Below are 18,417 nucleotides of genomic sequence, written 5' to 3' on the forward strand. Positions count from 1 at the left end.
TTAATCATGCACATGTCACAACGTCAGCAAAAAAATCTAAATCTAAAATCAGTGCCATAGGAAAAACAAAAGTAAAAACTACAAATATTAAAAATGTTTTTTTTTTATGATTTGTCGAATGAAAAATATTATAACGTCAAACTAGATAAATATAGTTTCTCAGTTCTCACAAAACTATATGCAATAGAAAAACAACAAGAACAATTGACAAGAAATATTTGCTTCGAGTTAAATAACAACACACACACGGACGTCGCAATGTCCTATTATTGTCTTTTTGTTTTGCTTCTTCCCGTTGTGGTCGATTCACTCTACGGTATTAGAAAATCATAATAGGATTCATACAGAAGTAATTCAAACAAAAACTTTACTAGGGACTAAAGGTGGCTAAACTTCTATAACTTATTTGTATTGAACGATAAGTATTTGGCTATCAAATAAGAGGTCATGGTTTTATAGTATATTTTCCTCTGTCTGGTGTTTTTTTCTTCACAAAATATCCACTAATATATACTATTTGTTTTCAGTTAGACATAGGAAATAATAAAAGTGAATAAAGTCTAACGATTAGAGGAAATGTGGAAAAATAGTTAATAATTAAGCACAGACAAAATATACACTAAACATCTACCGAATAAACGGCCAAACTCGTTGAATTCTCAGATTTGATAACCACCGTTCTGTGTGAGGCTACTTTAAATAAAGCAAAAACGGAACACTATTACCTAAGTACTATATTTTTTATAAACCAAATCGGTAGTCTGGATCAAACATTTTTTTTTAACTTGTAATTATTTCTATTATTTTGCGATTATACCTTCAAATTAGAGCAACGCGGAAAATACATTTAAATTAGGTACCTTATTTTAGGTGGATATAAAAAAGAAAATATAAATTTTAGTGAAATTATTTTCGATTTTTTCACAGTAAATCTATTAAATTAAATAGCCGTCAATCATTTTATATATTTTCCTAAGTAATTCTCAGAGTGTATTTGACGGTTTATTTTAAAATTTTCAGATTAATAAATTCAATTTTATACTTTGATTAAAAAATAAAACCTTGTATTTATAAAATAGAATGTTTAAAAATTATAATCATTATGTTTTATATAATATTTAATTTAATGTACTACTGTAATTTGTTCAAAATATACGGTTTATACAACTAATAAAGTTTTGCATAACTTAACATTAATATAGTTCATTATTTATTTAACAAGACATTTTGTGAATTATTCCAAATAAATTAAATTTTCTATATTATAATCGTCTCCATTTTGTTCTATTCAAAATTATTCAAAATAATATTTATTTAATTATAAAACAAGGTAATTAATTTCAAATAATATATTATAAATCTAATTTCAGTAACTCGATTTACACAATCTGCAATTCACTTAATATCTCATTTAGCGATTCATTATCGCTAACGGAAATGCAGAAAGTAATTAATAGGATGAGCACTGACTAATCAGTCACCTGGATATTTCTACCGACACTTGATTAATACTGTCATAGTATACATTCTGACAACAATTACCTACACCGAACCCTTTGATAAATCATAAAATATAGTGGGTGTTCATTTTAAAAATAATTATACTTAACAATATGGATATATAAAAATATATTATATCATAATTTATTAATATTTTTGTATACAAAATGATCATATTTATTTATAAATTATCAGCAAAACTGAAATTGTTTTTGTAAGGTCTGTTTTGACTTCTGGAAGCAGGCCAAACCCCGGCCATCTTGTGTAAACTTTAACCAATTTAATTGCTACCTAATTAACGCAAATTATATACACTATAGCTTTATTAAATTGAAGAAAATCACAATTCAAGTTTTTGATTATAATTCAATGAAACGTTACTTATTTGAAATAACGTTGTTTTTTTTAGCAAATATATAAATAACTGTTGGTAAATAATAATTAAAAAACGTATAATTTTATTACTGAACAGCCACATTACAGTTATTAGTTTTTTAGGTAAAAATCTTAAAATGTAATATTTGCGAAAACAGCTGAGCGTTCTTAGCCAATGAAAATGCATAATATTTTGTTTGATATTTCTAAACCGATTACTATAAGCAGCTAGTATAATTAATATGTATGTAATCGTTTAACTTCAAATTATTACTTCAAATCATTTATGACCGGCCATCTAACCCAAATACATATTTTTAGATTCTTAGACCGATTTTTGTCAGTTTAATTCATTAATATTAATAAATAATACAAATATTATTTCGATCAATTATTATACCTAATCTCATTTTCGTAAAGTTCAATGAAATATCTTACAGGATTTTTAAGTTATTTTTTAATTAGTATTATTAACTTCGAATATCTATGTTTTATTAGTTTTGTATTAAATACCAATGTGAGATCAGACTATATGGTTATTATGTTTTCTGATTTCGGTTTGGTAGTTAAATTGATTAGAACTTTCAATTGATAACATACAGATAACAATATAGAAGAATTAAGTTATTTGCTTCAACAATTCCAGTTTTTACCTCTCTCATACGCACCTTTGGTACCCTATAGCGATGTTCGAGCCAATTATAATGGAAATCCAATTATAATAAAATATTTAGTGAAACGACCACTATTATCTTAATATTCTTGGAAAGTTATTGTATATCCTACTAAAGAACATAAGGCTTAATGTTTTACTAGAAAAGCGTATTTTAAAAATGTATAGAGTTTAAAGACTGACATTTTTTTTTAAATATTGCACTTCTAAAAGCTCGACTAATAAGCAGAAATAACGCCACAGACTTTTTACATAATTGTGTACCTACCCTTACAAAATCCTACCCTTGCAAACATAATATTATTATAATATCACGTCAGTTTTCTTTTTTAATAAAAACAACGCATCAATCATACAATGTATTAAATTAGTTAGACAGTGTCGTTTTGGGTATAAATCCAGGAAAACTTAACGGTTACACAGGTATTTTATTAAATTGGTTAGAATTTAATGGATGAATAGTTTTAGCGTAAGCCGAGTTTATGGGTTCCGTATAGTTTGATTGATGTCATAATAAAAACTTGTGCATTATAAAAAATAAAACGTCAAGAGATGGCCCGAGTTGGTGTTTTTTCTTTTTTCACACCAAAACTTACTATAATTTGTGAAACTGTCTATGGCAATCAATCAAACCAGTATTTGATAGTAGTATTGTTTAGTGAAGAAAAATTGGCACACGGTCGTTTTACACGTGAAGCTAGCTGGAGCATCTTGTTTTCAACGTGATAGGAAATAAGATACAAATTACAATTATCGTTAAAATTTTACTGTTGATCTCGAAGAGCGATCAGATTTCTATTCTTAGTATTTGTTTGCTCGAATATAAATAATTGCATCGATCGGTTGTACCAACTATTACAAGACGTGCAACCGATGGATTGTATGAGTGTATGATGACAGCTACGACCATTAGAGTGAACTCATACTCGAATGGTCGTGGTGAAAATATAGGTAAAACGGGACCAAGGGACGACCCTTCTATGTAATAGCTGTTCGTACGTACACTGGCAAAACCAAGCGGTGTACCCGTGGCCAGATGTTTATCTATCACTGTAGTTTTCAAGGGCTTTCATGTGCATTTGCATATTATATTATATCATATGTACAAAAATACACGTTTCACTGGGGTCGCACGAGATGCATATTCTATTCTATTGTGCGGGGGCATGCGGGGATTGCCTTTGAACGCGACGAAATTTTCTGGTGCCTTGAAAAAAAAAACACAGAAACAAAAACGCCATGTGCTGCGCTATAACTAACATAAGTACACTTAAAACTGAACACACGTGCAACTCGACAATGCGAAACTCTATACAGCTCAAACATAAGATTTTAATATCCGATAGTAACTTCTTGAGCGTTATGACGAGTGTGATGTGCAAACACAAGTCAACTTTGTAAAACGTTATTGTTTATACATATTTTCTTTCTATACTTTTTCGTTATGCAATTTTATTTAACGATATTGGAAGTTAGCTTATTCTCATTATTATGTTTTTTTTTCAATCGTTACACAATGTAACACAATACGGCTTCGAGTTTCTCAGAGCGAAATAACATTTTACTACCTTGGTCGAGATTTCCAATACGGTTCAGATCGTTGTGTATAGGTGTTGTATTAAGATTGGCGTTAATTAACACTTCATAATAAATAATTTAAAGTACCTCGGTTTCGTAACAAAACAAACAAGGAACGCAATCGGCTTATGAAAACTTTCCAATGACGTCAATACGGATGTAAAGTTAAACGCGCTATATGCGGCAGAGTGTACTTGTATTGGATATAAGCCCAACCAGAAGTTATGTGATGTGGCCCGAATAATATTTTCCTCGTCCCACCCGTTTATACAACAACCCAACGTGATCACATTGGTCACGTTTCATGTTGTTTACCTACACACATAATAATGTTATTATGATGTTATAAGTTTTTGTTTTGAATACACTTGCGGTTTGTTCGTTTCTTCCACCACGAACGCCGTCATCAATTATACATAAGTACGCTACCTCGCATAATGATACCCTCATTTTAAGGGTGTTTTCAATATTTACATTTGACACTTTATAGTCAAACACACAGCAATGGTCAACATAGATAATTAAATCTGAAAATGTACCGCAATTTGTTACCATATTTCACCGATGTCAAAAATATTTCTTCCTCTGTATTTTCTTACTGTACACCAATTGACTCGAGAATAATATAATATGAATTTAATTTCCCTAAGTAGGATGTAATCACGATGATCTGTCAGAATAACTCGTAAGATTTATCACGATAAACTCGGTATTATATTATGAACAAAATAAAAGTCAGTTGCGAAGAAAATAAAATGAAATATTTATATTATTAAAATTGATTAATATATTTTGGCGCTTTGTTTTTTAAAATAGTTTTCTCGAATAAATGTATAACTATACGACAAGTCGAAATACATTATTATTTGAGAATAATATACAGAACAAATTTAAATTTATAAGTGTAACAATTTTCGTTTTGATCTTTAAGAGTTTTTGAAATAATGCGTAGTATACTGTGTTAATCTGTAGAGTGTCTGATTGTGATTTAATACCGTAAGACTGTTGTGTTTGTTTTTTTTAAATTATTCTTCATGCCTGGTCAGTAAAAATGTCACTTTGTTTGCGTAACGCGGCTAAAATAAAATGTTTACTATAATTTACAGACCAGTGAAAATTCGTTTGTAATGTGTGCGAAGAATACACAGTAAAAATGTCTCCTTTGAACACACAATGTCTGCATTAGCTCTCATGTTGGAAATTTATTGTTTGTATATAATATTATTTAAGTTATGCTGTCTAAAAATGTCTGTAAATTATTGCCCGTTTGTAGCTTTTTAACGAAATGCCCGTCAGTTTCAGAAGAATTCAATGAAAAATTACCGCCTTGACAGCGAAAACGGTGCATGTTATGTGAAAAATATTTGAGACCTAAACTTTTGACGTATGACAATACCAATTTATAAGTTTAACCTGATAGGAAAAAAAAGTGTTCTGATCATTTTCAACGATATAACAAATGAACAAGATCGAAACAAATAATAATTTCATTAATGATAGTTTTGAACTTGAAATGTCTCCTTTCTCCTTCGACGTCCCAGACAATAATATTAATATCCGTTTCTGTTGTACACAATATTTATATATATATATATATATGTACGAGGAGAATTGTTTAAGAGCACTCGCGTTCGTTTTACAACGTTTTTTCCCCGATCAATAATCCCTAATAATAATTTATATTCCAGCAAATCATAGTTATAATTCTAATTCAATCCCGCTCAGCAATAACACACTTCGAAAATATCTTGAAATTAAATCTTATTAAAAATATAATAATTTATAAAAGTTGTCACAATATTTTTGCATATTATTTTAGTAGGAAATCAAAATAATGTATGAAATATTAGTAACACACATTATAATTTGGTTTGGTACATACAAATAGAGATGTTATTTTATGTGCGTATGTTTATGCTAAACGTTTTTATTTCAATATAAAATAGCATTTAAATATTATGTTTTAATCATTTATTTTTAAAGGATTCTTCATTTAAATCATATTTACAATGATAAAAATCGTTGGTGTTGTCTCGTTAATATTCGGTAGAAAGCAGTTTATTATTTTTGGCTTAACCTAAATTCTGAACTTAATTTTATGATTTGAAAATAATATGGCCATGATATTATAGAATTATATTATAAATCTGTTACAATTGCAAAAAATATTCAACATTACTATTGTATAATATTTAAAAAAAAATAAGAAACGCATTAGCAAAGCGGTAAAAAACCATATTTTAATCATCAATCATTAAAAAAGCCACTTTTCTTTATCATGTTTTACCTCCTTAGAGCGTATGGGAGAATAACAGAAAAACAACGGGTGCTTTATAATTATACGTATTTTAATACTATATTTTCGTTCGTAATCATTAGGAAAATGTAATAGGAATAAAGATATAACAGTAATCCGTTTGGGAAAAAATATGTAAAAAAAAAAAATTTAGATAGAACTATTAGAGCTACAAAAAATGCATACTTAGTAATTTTGATGCCATTCCATACGAATATTGCTTTATTTTACTCAATTAAGAACACCAAAGAATTATTACAATTTTGTACAGAACAAATTATTATTTCGTTCAATATGTTTGGTATGGATTTGTCTTCTTGCTAGGTTTCATTTTTTTCAGATGTACTAATCATTGTTTTAAAATCCAAAACAAGTTTCTAAATCGTGTTAGCCACTCTAGAGTTCATTCAACTAACATCAAAGACCATTTCAAGATAACGAAGTAAGAAAGCTTGTGTCGTATTACATATTATCTGTTGTTAGTAGAATTATTTTGTGAAACAAGTACTTACTTTTTTTTATACCCAATCATTTTATGTCAAAGATATTGAGTTTATTGTTGGTTTTATTCGTGGAACTATTGTTATTTCAAATGTAAATATTTACTTAGAATTTTTTAAGTTTCTTATTGAAAAAAGCTAAAATTATTTCAGATCTTTTATCTAGATTTGATTTTATAGTTTTCGCTATAAAAGTTTAAATTGAAGATCAAAACGTAGGTAATAAAAATACAATACCGAATGGAGTGAGGACGATCGCTAGTTTTCTTTAAAAGTAATGAACTAACTCTTAAAAAGATACTTTGTTGGGAACCGATGAAAAAAACCTGAAGTATCGGTTTAACCACTACATGGAAAGCTTGGAGCTTGAAAATATTATCGTTACATAGTTAAACATTTTGACTGTCTATATAAGTATGTAGTAGAATGTTAATTACCAAAACCCTGTTAATTTTTATTGAACGATAATTTAGGGGACGATTAAAGTTTGATTTATCTAGTCCGTGCGATTGGCAACCCACGCGTTTATAAAAAATAATACTTTTGTAGATTTAATGACTTATTTATTTTGAATCGGTGAATGTTGGGTATGTTATATGAGATATTGGTTCTATTGTGATCGTTAGATGATCTACAATATGTGACTTTCACTAAGCACGGTCTTTACAACAATAGTACCTATATCAAAGGTAGAATCCCGCGAAGTGAGTCTTTTGATTCGACGTGTCGTCGTTATACTTAAGTCCAAACAGTGCGGGGGGGTTAGATCGTTTACACTAGGGCCGGGAAAGAAAATAATGTCCGTTAAGTGGTCGCGGTACGGAAATCCGAGTTGACCTTGCTAAGAAAACGATAACAACACCCGCAATCATCATATTTTATTCTTTACACGTCTGCTTGAAATTATTTTATTACATCACACTCTAAAAACAGTGTGCTTCCATTTAGTGTAACGGCCAATCCTATTAAAATTCGGTAGGCAACAATCTTGTGACAATGGAGCAAAAAAAAAACCGTACAAAATGAATTGGCTGTTGCTGCGTAGTTACCGTCGAGTTGTAATAACCCGATATCATTTTTGCGTGACCTTGACTGCAAAGTCCTTGGACGTGAAAAATCGCTTCCGATGATCAGGTATTTTCGTTGGTGCGATATGAATATTATTATTACTGTAAGTAAGTCGCAGTTTTCAGGCGGCGGTTTCTATCAAAAATGATTTCGTTATAAATACTCTTATTATTTTTCAAGGTTCTAGAAAAATCCCGTTTTTTGCCCAGCATCATATAATGACCAACGTGTTTAGGAAAAATTCCGACGTGTTGATCCCTAGTCATATGTTCGATGACATGCCTGTCGTAGGTAGAAGACGTCAGAGCGTACACGCCGAGCGCTCTATGAAGGTTTAAGAAACCGCCATAATATATAATCCGTTATACGTGCATGGGCAAACGTTATCGAGAATGCACTTATGCCTTCTTTATTATCTGCACAACAAAGAAATGGCTTTACGTCGTCTTCGCGAAGAACGCGAGCAAGTAACCGAAGCTATGGGTTTTTTTCTTCTTTATGTTTTTTAATGGTGGGAATAAAAAAGTGTAAAGCCCTGTGGTTAAGTGGGATAAGTTTGAACATTTATTATACACGTTTTTACGAATCGCAGAAAATATATTGTATTTTTTTTTGTCGACAACGACGCAATACGGAAACTTATCTACGGTTGTTAAGCAGTAAGTCGTAACCACACAATGCGATGGTGCTCGGGAAAAACACTGTTTTCTCAAACACTAAGTATAAAATATGCGAAAATAAATTTATGACATACCTAGATTCAGAAAAATCGTACGGGTTTTGTGGGTGAAACGATCATAAAGTCATACGTACTCCATAAAACTACCATAGGTTGTCAAAGTATTATTTTAATTTAAAATATCGTTAACAATTTTTTTACGAACATAACAACTGGTATTAAGTCACGTGGTATGTGTATTTATTATTATCATTAAAAGTCGGTTGGTCGTAAAGATTTTTCGTTCATCTTATTTTAATGAAAACACTATATTATATTTGTTTTGCCGATTTTTTTCTAACAAAATCTCTAGTAAATTGCATTTAAATATACTTCAATGAGCACGGTGTGTGTTGAATATTTCCGTCGAATTGACAGATATACACACGCGTTAGTTAGGTTTTTATTTTTATCCTTCTAGCGTATGGTTTAAAGATATCTTTGACTGAATTTCTGAGAAACTTTTACAACAATAATGTTAAACTGTTCTTGTGTTATCCTACAAGTTGCAAGTAATAAATGGGCGAACATTTTTTTTTTGCCACGTGACGGTAACGCTTATTGTAAAATGTCAGGATAGTGTAATTTAACACCAAGAGGGAGCCGTTAAACGCCTACACCTTTACTCGTGACCGAACTTAGAAAAATCCATAATATTAGCTTCGATGCGGTCCATTGTTTTTACAATGACATGTTTTTATTGTTGGATATTTTTTTTTACCTTTGAATAAATATTTATTATTGTAGTGGTATCAAATAAAATTCGTCAATATTTAGTTTTAATCCATTTGCAGGTGTTTTTTTTTCAATTTTTTTAACAAACTTATCGAAACGTACGTGTAAATAATTGACGGCGTGAAAAAATTCTTCCAATTTATCAAACACCGTTGGAGATATTGGGAAATAAGGTGGAAAACAGATTGTGCTTCCTCAACCGTTTCCTTCGGCCCGCAAATGATATGGGGTCATAAATCATGTCGAATTTTTTCGGATGGTACCGCCTGTCTAAATTTATGTTTTCAATAATCGTATTATGCTTGAGTTGTTAGGATATGGACATTTAAAATATATACATCGAATATTATTTATAAATTGAATCTATTCGGGTTATGGGTTAGGTATAAGTAATAGTGGAATATTAAATTTCGTTTATGTATTGACTGTTATGTCTAGGGCTTAGTGTAATAGCATATTATTATCTATCTATGATTTAAGATGTTCGTTAAAGGGTTCTGAGAATATCACAATACACTCCTTTAATCAAAAATATGTTTCTATAAAACATTTTTTGAATACTTTTGTGTAGTTAAAAATTAAAGAATTCCAAATTGTCTTTATTATTTTTATTACAACCAATAAACAAGGCAACTTTCAAGAAAGTTATAAGAAATAATGATAAAAGTTTGCCTTCTGTGAATAATAAAATAAGACTGAGATAAGGCAACAAACTAAGTAAGTAATAATTAATTGCAATATACATTGTATGATATTATGCAATTTTGCCATGTAAAACAAAATTATAATATTATCTATGTTGTCACATAGACAGTATCAGTTAAGTTTAGGGAGCTAAAAATTAATATATATGACAACTATGGGATTTTAATTTACCAACATTTTTTGTACCTAGTAAGTAATATACCAGACAATTCATTTATAAAATGTCACATATAGACTCAGGAGAGACTTAAGTAAGTTATAGGGTGTTCATAGTGCATACACAAATATTTATCTCTCTTTGTTGATCTCCAGAGATTTCCAAGGAAATTCGTGTGCAACGTATAAGTGTTATCAAGGCTTTTCTATTTACATTAACGGCGAGCGGCTATCCATGTCCGTTAGACGATAATAAATGGTGTCCAGTATAGGTTATGGCTACATGATTTTTCTTTTGACAACTTTATCTAACGTTTGGAAAGGGCACTGAATGCTGTCCACTGTTAATGAAAAAAAGAAACATATGGTGTTTGGACGATTCATACACTTCAGTATAACACTTGGATAGTATACACTTAAAACTTATTAGTGTTTAAAGGTTTTTAAAGTTTGACGCAGACTTGACTTTATTTTTTATTTGACTATAGACTAAGTCTTTGAAATGATGATTAATGACTCATCCATTAATCCATACGAGAATAGTAAACAAAGTTTTTGTTCGATTATGTGATATACCAATATGAAACAATATTCATTGTGCACTTATAAAGTAAAGTATAGGCGGTATACTTTTCGGAAAGTTTTGTCGCAAAAACAAATAATAATATCAACGAAATGTTTATTGGTGTTATTGACATTGTGTAGCTCTAGAAAAATAAACGTTTTATTTCAGTGTAAACTTTATTTAGTTTGTTTGAACAACATTTGTATATATTATCATTTTGACAAAAAATGTTTACATAAATCAGTTCTAATATAACTATTGGCGTTTTATGACTTTTGAATAAAAAACTGTATAACATTTATATTTTTTTATTAGTTTTGTATTTTATACTCGTAAACACGGCAAAAACTAAATGGTCCAAACAACTTGGTCAGTATTGAGTTTTAAATCATAAATTTGTCGGTACTGAAAGTTGAAGTATACCTAAAGAATAATTTAAAATAGTTTTTTCGATAAACTGCCAAAGGATTTTCATGCCTAGTATTCATTTATTTTAATAATTGAAAAGAAGGGAATTTCGTTATCGAGTTGCCACCGGGTTTTTTTTTTAACTTGAAATAAATTAACTGGCCGTGATCACGTGTCACTTTCGCAATCAACAGTCAAGTCCAGTTGGGGTTGGCAGTGAATGGGGTAAAGCGGTAAAAGTGTGTAAAAATTATGGCGATTGGAAAATTCGGGGGAAAAAAAATCACATAACAATTTACCGGCTGTTCGGGCGGAGAATGATGTAGATGCGATCGTTAAAGTAATAATATATGCTTCGGTGTGAGATAAGGGTAAAAAATTGTGGAAGTAAGGGCCAGAGGGTGTTAGGGACTGTTTAACACCAAAGTGCGTTTAGGCAAACAAGACAGACTAGACAGATACACACATCCATTCCCCGTCGTGTACAGGGCTTCCGGATTTATGGCCACTATAAGTCGAGTTCGTTGAACCACTGCAGGAACTCTCCTGTCCCTCCCCATTATTTGCAACGAGGGGCATTCACATCAATACAACGGCGGCTGGAAAGTTTGATCCCGACTGCTGGGCGACTGGTATCTGCGAATAATACAAAAGTAATTTTTACCCCTCGTTTGCGATTGAGCGCTTGTGCGACCTACTTTTGGGGTCAGTCCGTTTTGCCTAAACGAAAAGTGAAATCGAATAAGTTCGTTTTACCGAGTGCGTAAATACTCTGAAAAGTCAAACCACTCAAACCACTGCAGTAGTAAATTTAGAATATTAGGTACATGTTATGCCAATAACAATTACATAATATTTAAACGCTTTGCGCGAATTCAAGTATGAATATTAAATTCTCGTAAACGTGTGAAGAATACTATTATTAGCCTAATAGAGATACATCATGATCTTTCATTAAATGTATACTACGTTTATTATGAATTAAATAAGTTTTATCAAAAATAGTTTTTTTCTATTAGTACATTATACTAATTATAATGTTACATTATACTATACATATACTTGTCCGCCATCTATCGATTATTTCATTCTTCATTTAATATATTACTGTTTATGCAAGCTATATTATATATTTATACATTTTTGTAAATATTTGATTATAATTAGTATATTTGAAGAAATCAGTTAATTACAAATTTTATTATATATGTTAATTATAATTATTAATAGCCAAATAATCACATACGAAAATTAAATATGCACATAAAATAATCTTTAAAGAGTTTGAACATTCAGAACACTTTTATTCTTTTGAATATTGTTAAAAAATATTATGAAAACATTTTTTTATCCCTATGGGATGTTGTTTGGACTATCCGTCAGCTAGTATTCAAAACACTTATGGTATTCGTCGTGTCATTGGAACTGAGTTCAGATGCGTTATTCAATTTCACCACTGACTTTCATTAGACACGCGAGTGTTGTACGTGAATTGAGTGATGACGGTAGTCAGATAAGTGTTTAAATGTATTAAAATGAATATTTAAACTATTTACAGCTTAGGATAAATTATCAAGTCAACGTGTATATATATATATATATATATATATATATATATATAGGGGATTTAACTTTTTCCATAATTAGTTATTACAGTAAAAAGAGGTGTTGTTCAGCAGGCACACACGGGAAAAGTCGTTATATATGTATATAAAGGTAACGTACCGGCTTTGCCAGCGGAATATCAATTATTTTTTCGTTGATGACGTCAGAGTCACCCGTAATGTGCTTTATATGTGTACTCCGACGCTGGACACTGGGTGTTACAGTTTCGAAATTCTCTTCTCCCTTCGCCGTTCGACCCACTTCCACACTCTGTCATTCGCCTGCTTGCAGTTCACAGAGTATTCCGCATCTTCTTTTTAGAACCGTGTGCCAGCGTGGGCGACGTCGAAAATTTTGAATCCAAATTTAATTGCTTTTGGGAATTCTCATTTTAATGGAGTGCCGTGTGCTCTATAGGACCGAGACGGCCGTCGTCTAGGTCGCGTGTAGGTAGATGACGTTTAACAGCTACGGGAAGACGTACCCGCGTGGCATCGCTGAAATTATGTATTCGACCTAACATAAGTTTTTTTTCTTTTTCAAAAGGCAAACACGGAGCCTACGACGAACCCAAGCGAGTACACAAAACCCGTACAACGTAAAGTTTGCACAAAAAGTTACCGTTATCCGGCTTTATTCGATAAAATTAAAAAGAATGTGTACTCAGCCAAAAGGTAGTATAGAAATCAATTGCGTGGGAGTCGTAGTGAATCTTTAAAATTGCACGTACATCTTATGGTTTACGATGAAATACGAATATGCTTGAAACGATAGCTCGTTCGTTTAGTTTGTAATAAAATACTTTCAGTGGTTCCGTTTAAGTATCGAGTACTAAAGAAATAATAACGATTATGCTAATTGACAACGGTCTCCGTTATCCGTGTCGGTTAAGTACAATAATTACGAAAACAGACAAGGAACGACCGCGGCGACCGTTTTTACTACCAGGAGTAATCGAGGGGGTTTAATTTTGAAAGCCTGTAATATAAAAATGTCGACCGTTGCGCCTACGAACAAAGTTAAAACTCAATCGCTTGTCTTGAAGTAGCACCGTAAACGTCGATGAAACTAAATCCTACTCGTGTTTAGTTTAAAACCTCTCACCGTTACTCAACTGTACGACAGTTACCGGATCGACTTACCTCGCCCTCCCCCATTTTAGTTTGTAAGTAGTATATTTTATTGGCAAAATGACTGTATACGGCCACAACTTTCTTGTACCAGCTACATTACAGTGATCTAGTTTATTGACATGTTAAATTCGTTAAAAAAACAATTCACCGAATACTCGAATGCAGTGTCTGTTAGATTTTTTTTTTAACAAATACTAAAAGTTGATATATGTTCTTTATTTAGATGGCATTTCTAAGTGGTATTATTTAAAACATTATTTGATTGAGCGCTCAAAACCTATGTACTCTGTACTCTGGTATGACCTATGACGATGCAGCTTCAAATACATTTTTATGCGAATGTGAAACTTGTTTGTGCTTATCGTTGAATAACATTTTGTTCGCAGGTGATATCTCAAAATGGGAAAACCTATTTGAACAATGACGTTGATAACTTTATCCGTTGTGGAGGAATGGCTAGATAGCCATCCCGATCACTGTCAAGACTACTTCCTACGCAAAGTCGAACTCGACCTCATCAACAAATGGCTTGTATCCCACGGGTTCCTTAACATTAACGACTACATAAGTTCTGCCACGTCTACCTCATCGTCGGGCAACGTAAGTCCAGCCAATGGGTGTGATGCCATCACTAATCCGAATGCCCCAAGCATAATGGTTAACGGCAATAACTCCTTGTCCGTCACACAAATACATCGGACCAACTCGAAACGGTGTCGACGACACGACTTTGCTAAGGCTAAGACTAGGAGCGTACTACGCACACAGGAAATCGGCAAGGACGTGCCAATTTCTACCAGTAGAAGATCATCGTTGAAGGACATGAGAAAGTAAGTGAATGTTGAACAGTTTTAGCAAGTTTTTATCTATGGCTTCCAAATTTCTCCACTTTGTGCAGAAAGCCATTCAAATAGCTTATACGTATACTTACTTGTTATAAACATTTAAACCACTAAAAAAAAAAATCACTTCTTACGCCTTCGCATTATACCATAGTTATTAATGAGAAAATGAACATAATATAGTCCTTAACTCAATTGCTCGCTATAAATTCAAAACATAATGTTAAACTACTTTGTAATAATACCTGAAAAATGAGTTTTTCTTATATAATTCCATGAGTTAAATAATCTAAACAAATTGTTTATCATTTTGATACCGGGACTCTGCAAACATCATTTACTAATTATATTAATTATATTGTCGTATACCTATATTCTATAATATATATATATATTTGGAAAACAACTTAATTTAAATAAAAAGTTAATTATGAATAAATGTTAAGTAAGTAAAAAAATTTTAAATACCTGTCTGAGTAACACGAACCACATTTTGTTGACACATTTAAACTCATAACGGTAACTAATCTTCATATTTGGAAATTGTACGATCTAAATCTTCTAAGCTTAGAATTGATAATTAATTTATAAAATTTGAATGACATTGTATATTGAATATTTACCATTTTTTTTAAATAACAATAATTTTTAAAATATTTTAAACGTTAATTTTTTTTACTTCTAATGATGGCGAAATAGGTGATTTAATAAATTGCTGGCATTGCGTTTTACCAACATCGAGCCTTATAGTCACCTAGGGTGAATAGAAGGGTGAATAGTTGATAAATAGAAGGTACACATTTGGGTGTCACTACTACCGATTTAGAATAAATGGTCTGAAAACTTGATTTGTAGTCTATGTAATGTCATGTTAATGCAATAGGTACTTTAAACCCCGTAAAAAAATTTAAATATTTCCAATAGTCTGGTGGACGTTATATATGTATATTTAAGGACCTACCTATATAGTACTATAGTTCGAATACATTGGTCACGGTTTTATGGTCAATATGATCATTATGCGATGAAAGCAGTTATTAAGTAGGTAATCAGCATAATATACGATGATAATTTATTTGATAGTTTTTGGAGCATATAATGTTTTAATGGAGATACTTATTGTATAATTCTAATAGTTGGCCTAACTGGATATTGATTTGTTCATAACTACAATCATAAGTATTCCAGTAGTGTTTTTAATTAACTTGTAATTTGGACGCATGTTAGGGTATAACTGGTTATGCGTAAACATTTATTGAAATATACTAACGCTAAAAACACAATGCTCGGTGAAAATCTGGAACACCAATATTTGTTTTGAACCACCGTACATACGCTGCTGTGAGGGAGTAGCTATAATTATTAGATTAGTTGTTTATATTTAAATAAACCACTAGTATTAGGATCGCCTAATGCTTTAGTATATCGTTAGTAACCATAGCGACAGCAATGTGAGTAACAAACTCTTAATCCCATGAAATCCTTAAGCTAAACATTTTCCCTCCAGCTTTTGATGTGTATTCATATTAAGTTGTAAGCTATAAGCACATAAACTATAGAGACTAGTTCAGTTAAAAAATTGAAAATTAAAAAATATTCCTTATTATACGCCGTGTAGTTATAATAAAGTGGAAAAATGCTAACAGGCCAAGTTGTTATGTGTTCTATAATATAAAGAATCTGCCAAGCTTAATATTGTACGTTTGTAATTTTAATTTGTACGTGCTATCCAATAATAGATTTATATCTTAATTAATTATTCTAAAATCTGAATTAGGCGTTATAACTTATAGTTCATTGTTAACCGTCAGAGAAATTATCCAAGAAATATTTACTATAGTAACTAATTTTTCTGGGCACATAATTGTGTGAAAACGGAATATCGGCGTAAATTGCTAACGAAAAGAACAAATACCATTTTGATATTAAAATACATGTATATTGTATACTGTTAAAATTGATGTAATGTTTTTTTGCTAGTAGACCAGTCATAATACTTTATATACCGACAAATCGTTAACACAGTTTTCTACGAATACATATAGGTATAATGTTTTTTATGGTTCATGCGATTCCTGTAATTTATTGACCCAATAAGACTCATTTGGAGTACCATTTACCACAATATCTGTAATTTGACATGTTTATTGCACTCTGTTGTGTGTGGTAAACAAAATATTCTCGTGAGAACTGAAATAATATGATTGATAAAAAAATATAACCCAGTTTCGTTTGACCTACATACAAACATGTTTCAGAATATTATAATAGATTTTCCCTTTACACATATTGTTGATGTTATGAGTTTTACAATGAACACATTTTAATTTAAAAAGTAACATATGATTGACAAGGATAGACTGGGAAAATTTAAAATTTCGTTCACAAATGTAGACAGCATTTACGTACCAGCCTCCTCGTCCAGTCTGTTCCTGATTGATTAATTATACACAAGAAGTTTGCTTTTTTTGCAATTTAATCTATATTTCAGAGAAATTTTAACAAATTAATTATTAAAAAAGTATAATTTATTTATGGGTATTATTTTTTTTCGTTTTATGGAGATTAAAAATATCTTCAGTAAAACTAATTTAAAGGATGTGTACTATTAAGGAATGAGATTATCAAAAACGATAGATGCGACAATTTTTAAGTGTTGAAAAAATGTAAGACTAATGAAAATATTCACGTCTAAATAAATGTTATATTGTACAATATATTATCATTATAAAAAGTATTTTTCAAAACATTTTTTAAAAACTAATTTTGTATTAAAACCTGTCCTGGAAAAAAATAAGACAATATTTATATAATAAAAAAAAATTGAACTAAATTGATTTTTTCTTTTTGATTTAACTTTTTAACAATTTTTTTAGTAAATATTTTTAATTTGAAATCAATCTGAAACGAAATTATAAATAAATATTATATGATTTTTTAAATAGCTAGAAAACGTTGTTTTTTCCCGTAAAAATTCGACTTTTTGTGGCCATTAGTACTGTAATATGAAGTATGGCGTCTGTGTGTGGATTATTTTACATACCTGACTGTATAGGCATAGATGTTTAGTCTGTCGACCAGTTTTGAGTAAATTTCGTCGCTGTTATTTATGCATTTTCAATAGAGAAATATTTTAATCGCGTATAGTTATACAACAGCAGAGCTCAAGTTAATCAGTCTTCAAAATAAATTAAATTTATTTTACTTGCCACCAGACCACAATAATATGGCATTGGCTGGGCTATCGCTACCAAAGCGTTTTTTCTCAGAATTTTTCAGATTAGATTAAAAAAAAAATGGATAATAAAAATAAACGTTAGCGCTATTGTCGTGCGTTTTTTTTTTGGGTCTCAGACGAGACGTCACGTGGATGGCATGAACGAGTAAAAAAACCCAAAAAAGAAAATGGGACGAAAAAAATAATATCGGTAATTTTGTCGGCGTTTGTTCAGTCTGTGCCGCCGTTCATAGTCGATATACATAATGTATAAAGTCAATCATCTAGTGCGGCGACCGACCTTTAGATTTGCACAGTGTCCGATTACAGCGAAATCCGTTTT

The 18,417-nt window shown here is 30.8% G+C and overlaps 1 protein-coding gene across 1 annotated transcript in view; it reads left to right on the top strand.

The window, feature by feature from the left end:
- Nucleotides 1–18,417, top strand: part of LOC126843533 (dual 3',5'-cyclic-AMP and -GMP phosphodiesterase 11A-like) — a 55,869-nt gene that overhangs the window by 9,360 nt on the left and 28,092 nt on the right. The window contains exon 2 of the mRNA XM_050581120.1: nucleotides 14,402–14,845. Within this exon, the coding sequence (XP_050437077.1) occupies nucleotides 14,436–14,845 (410 nt within the window). The 5' untranslated portion in view covers nucleotides 14,402–14,435. The remainder of the gene's footprint in view (nucleotides 1–14,401; nucleotides 14,846–18,417) is intronic.

This window comes from Adelges cooleyi, unplaced genomic scaffold (assembly GCF_023614345.1).
Source record: "Adelges cooleyi isolate 19-005CV unplaced genomic scaffold, UGA_ACOO_1.1 ACOO_flye_CR_arks_rails_tigmint_CR_PRNA_108, whole genome shotgun sequence".
Lineage (NCBI taxonomy): Eukaryota > Metazoa > Arthropoda > Insecta > Hemiptera > Adelgidae > Adelges > Adelges cooleyi.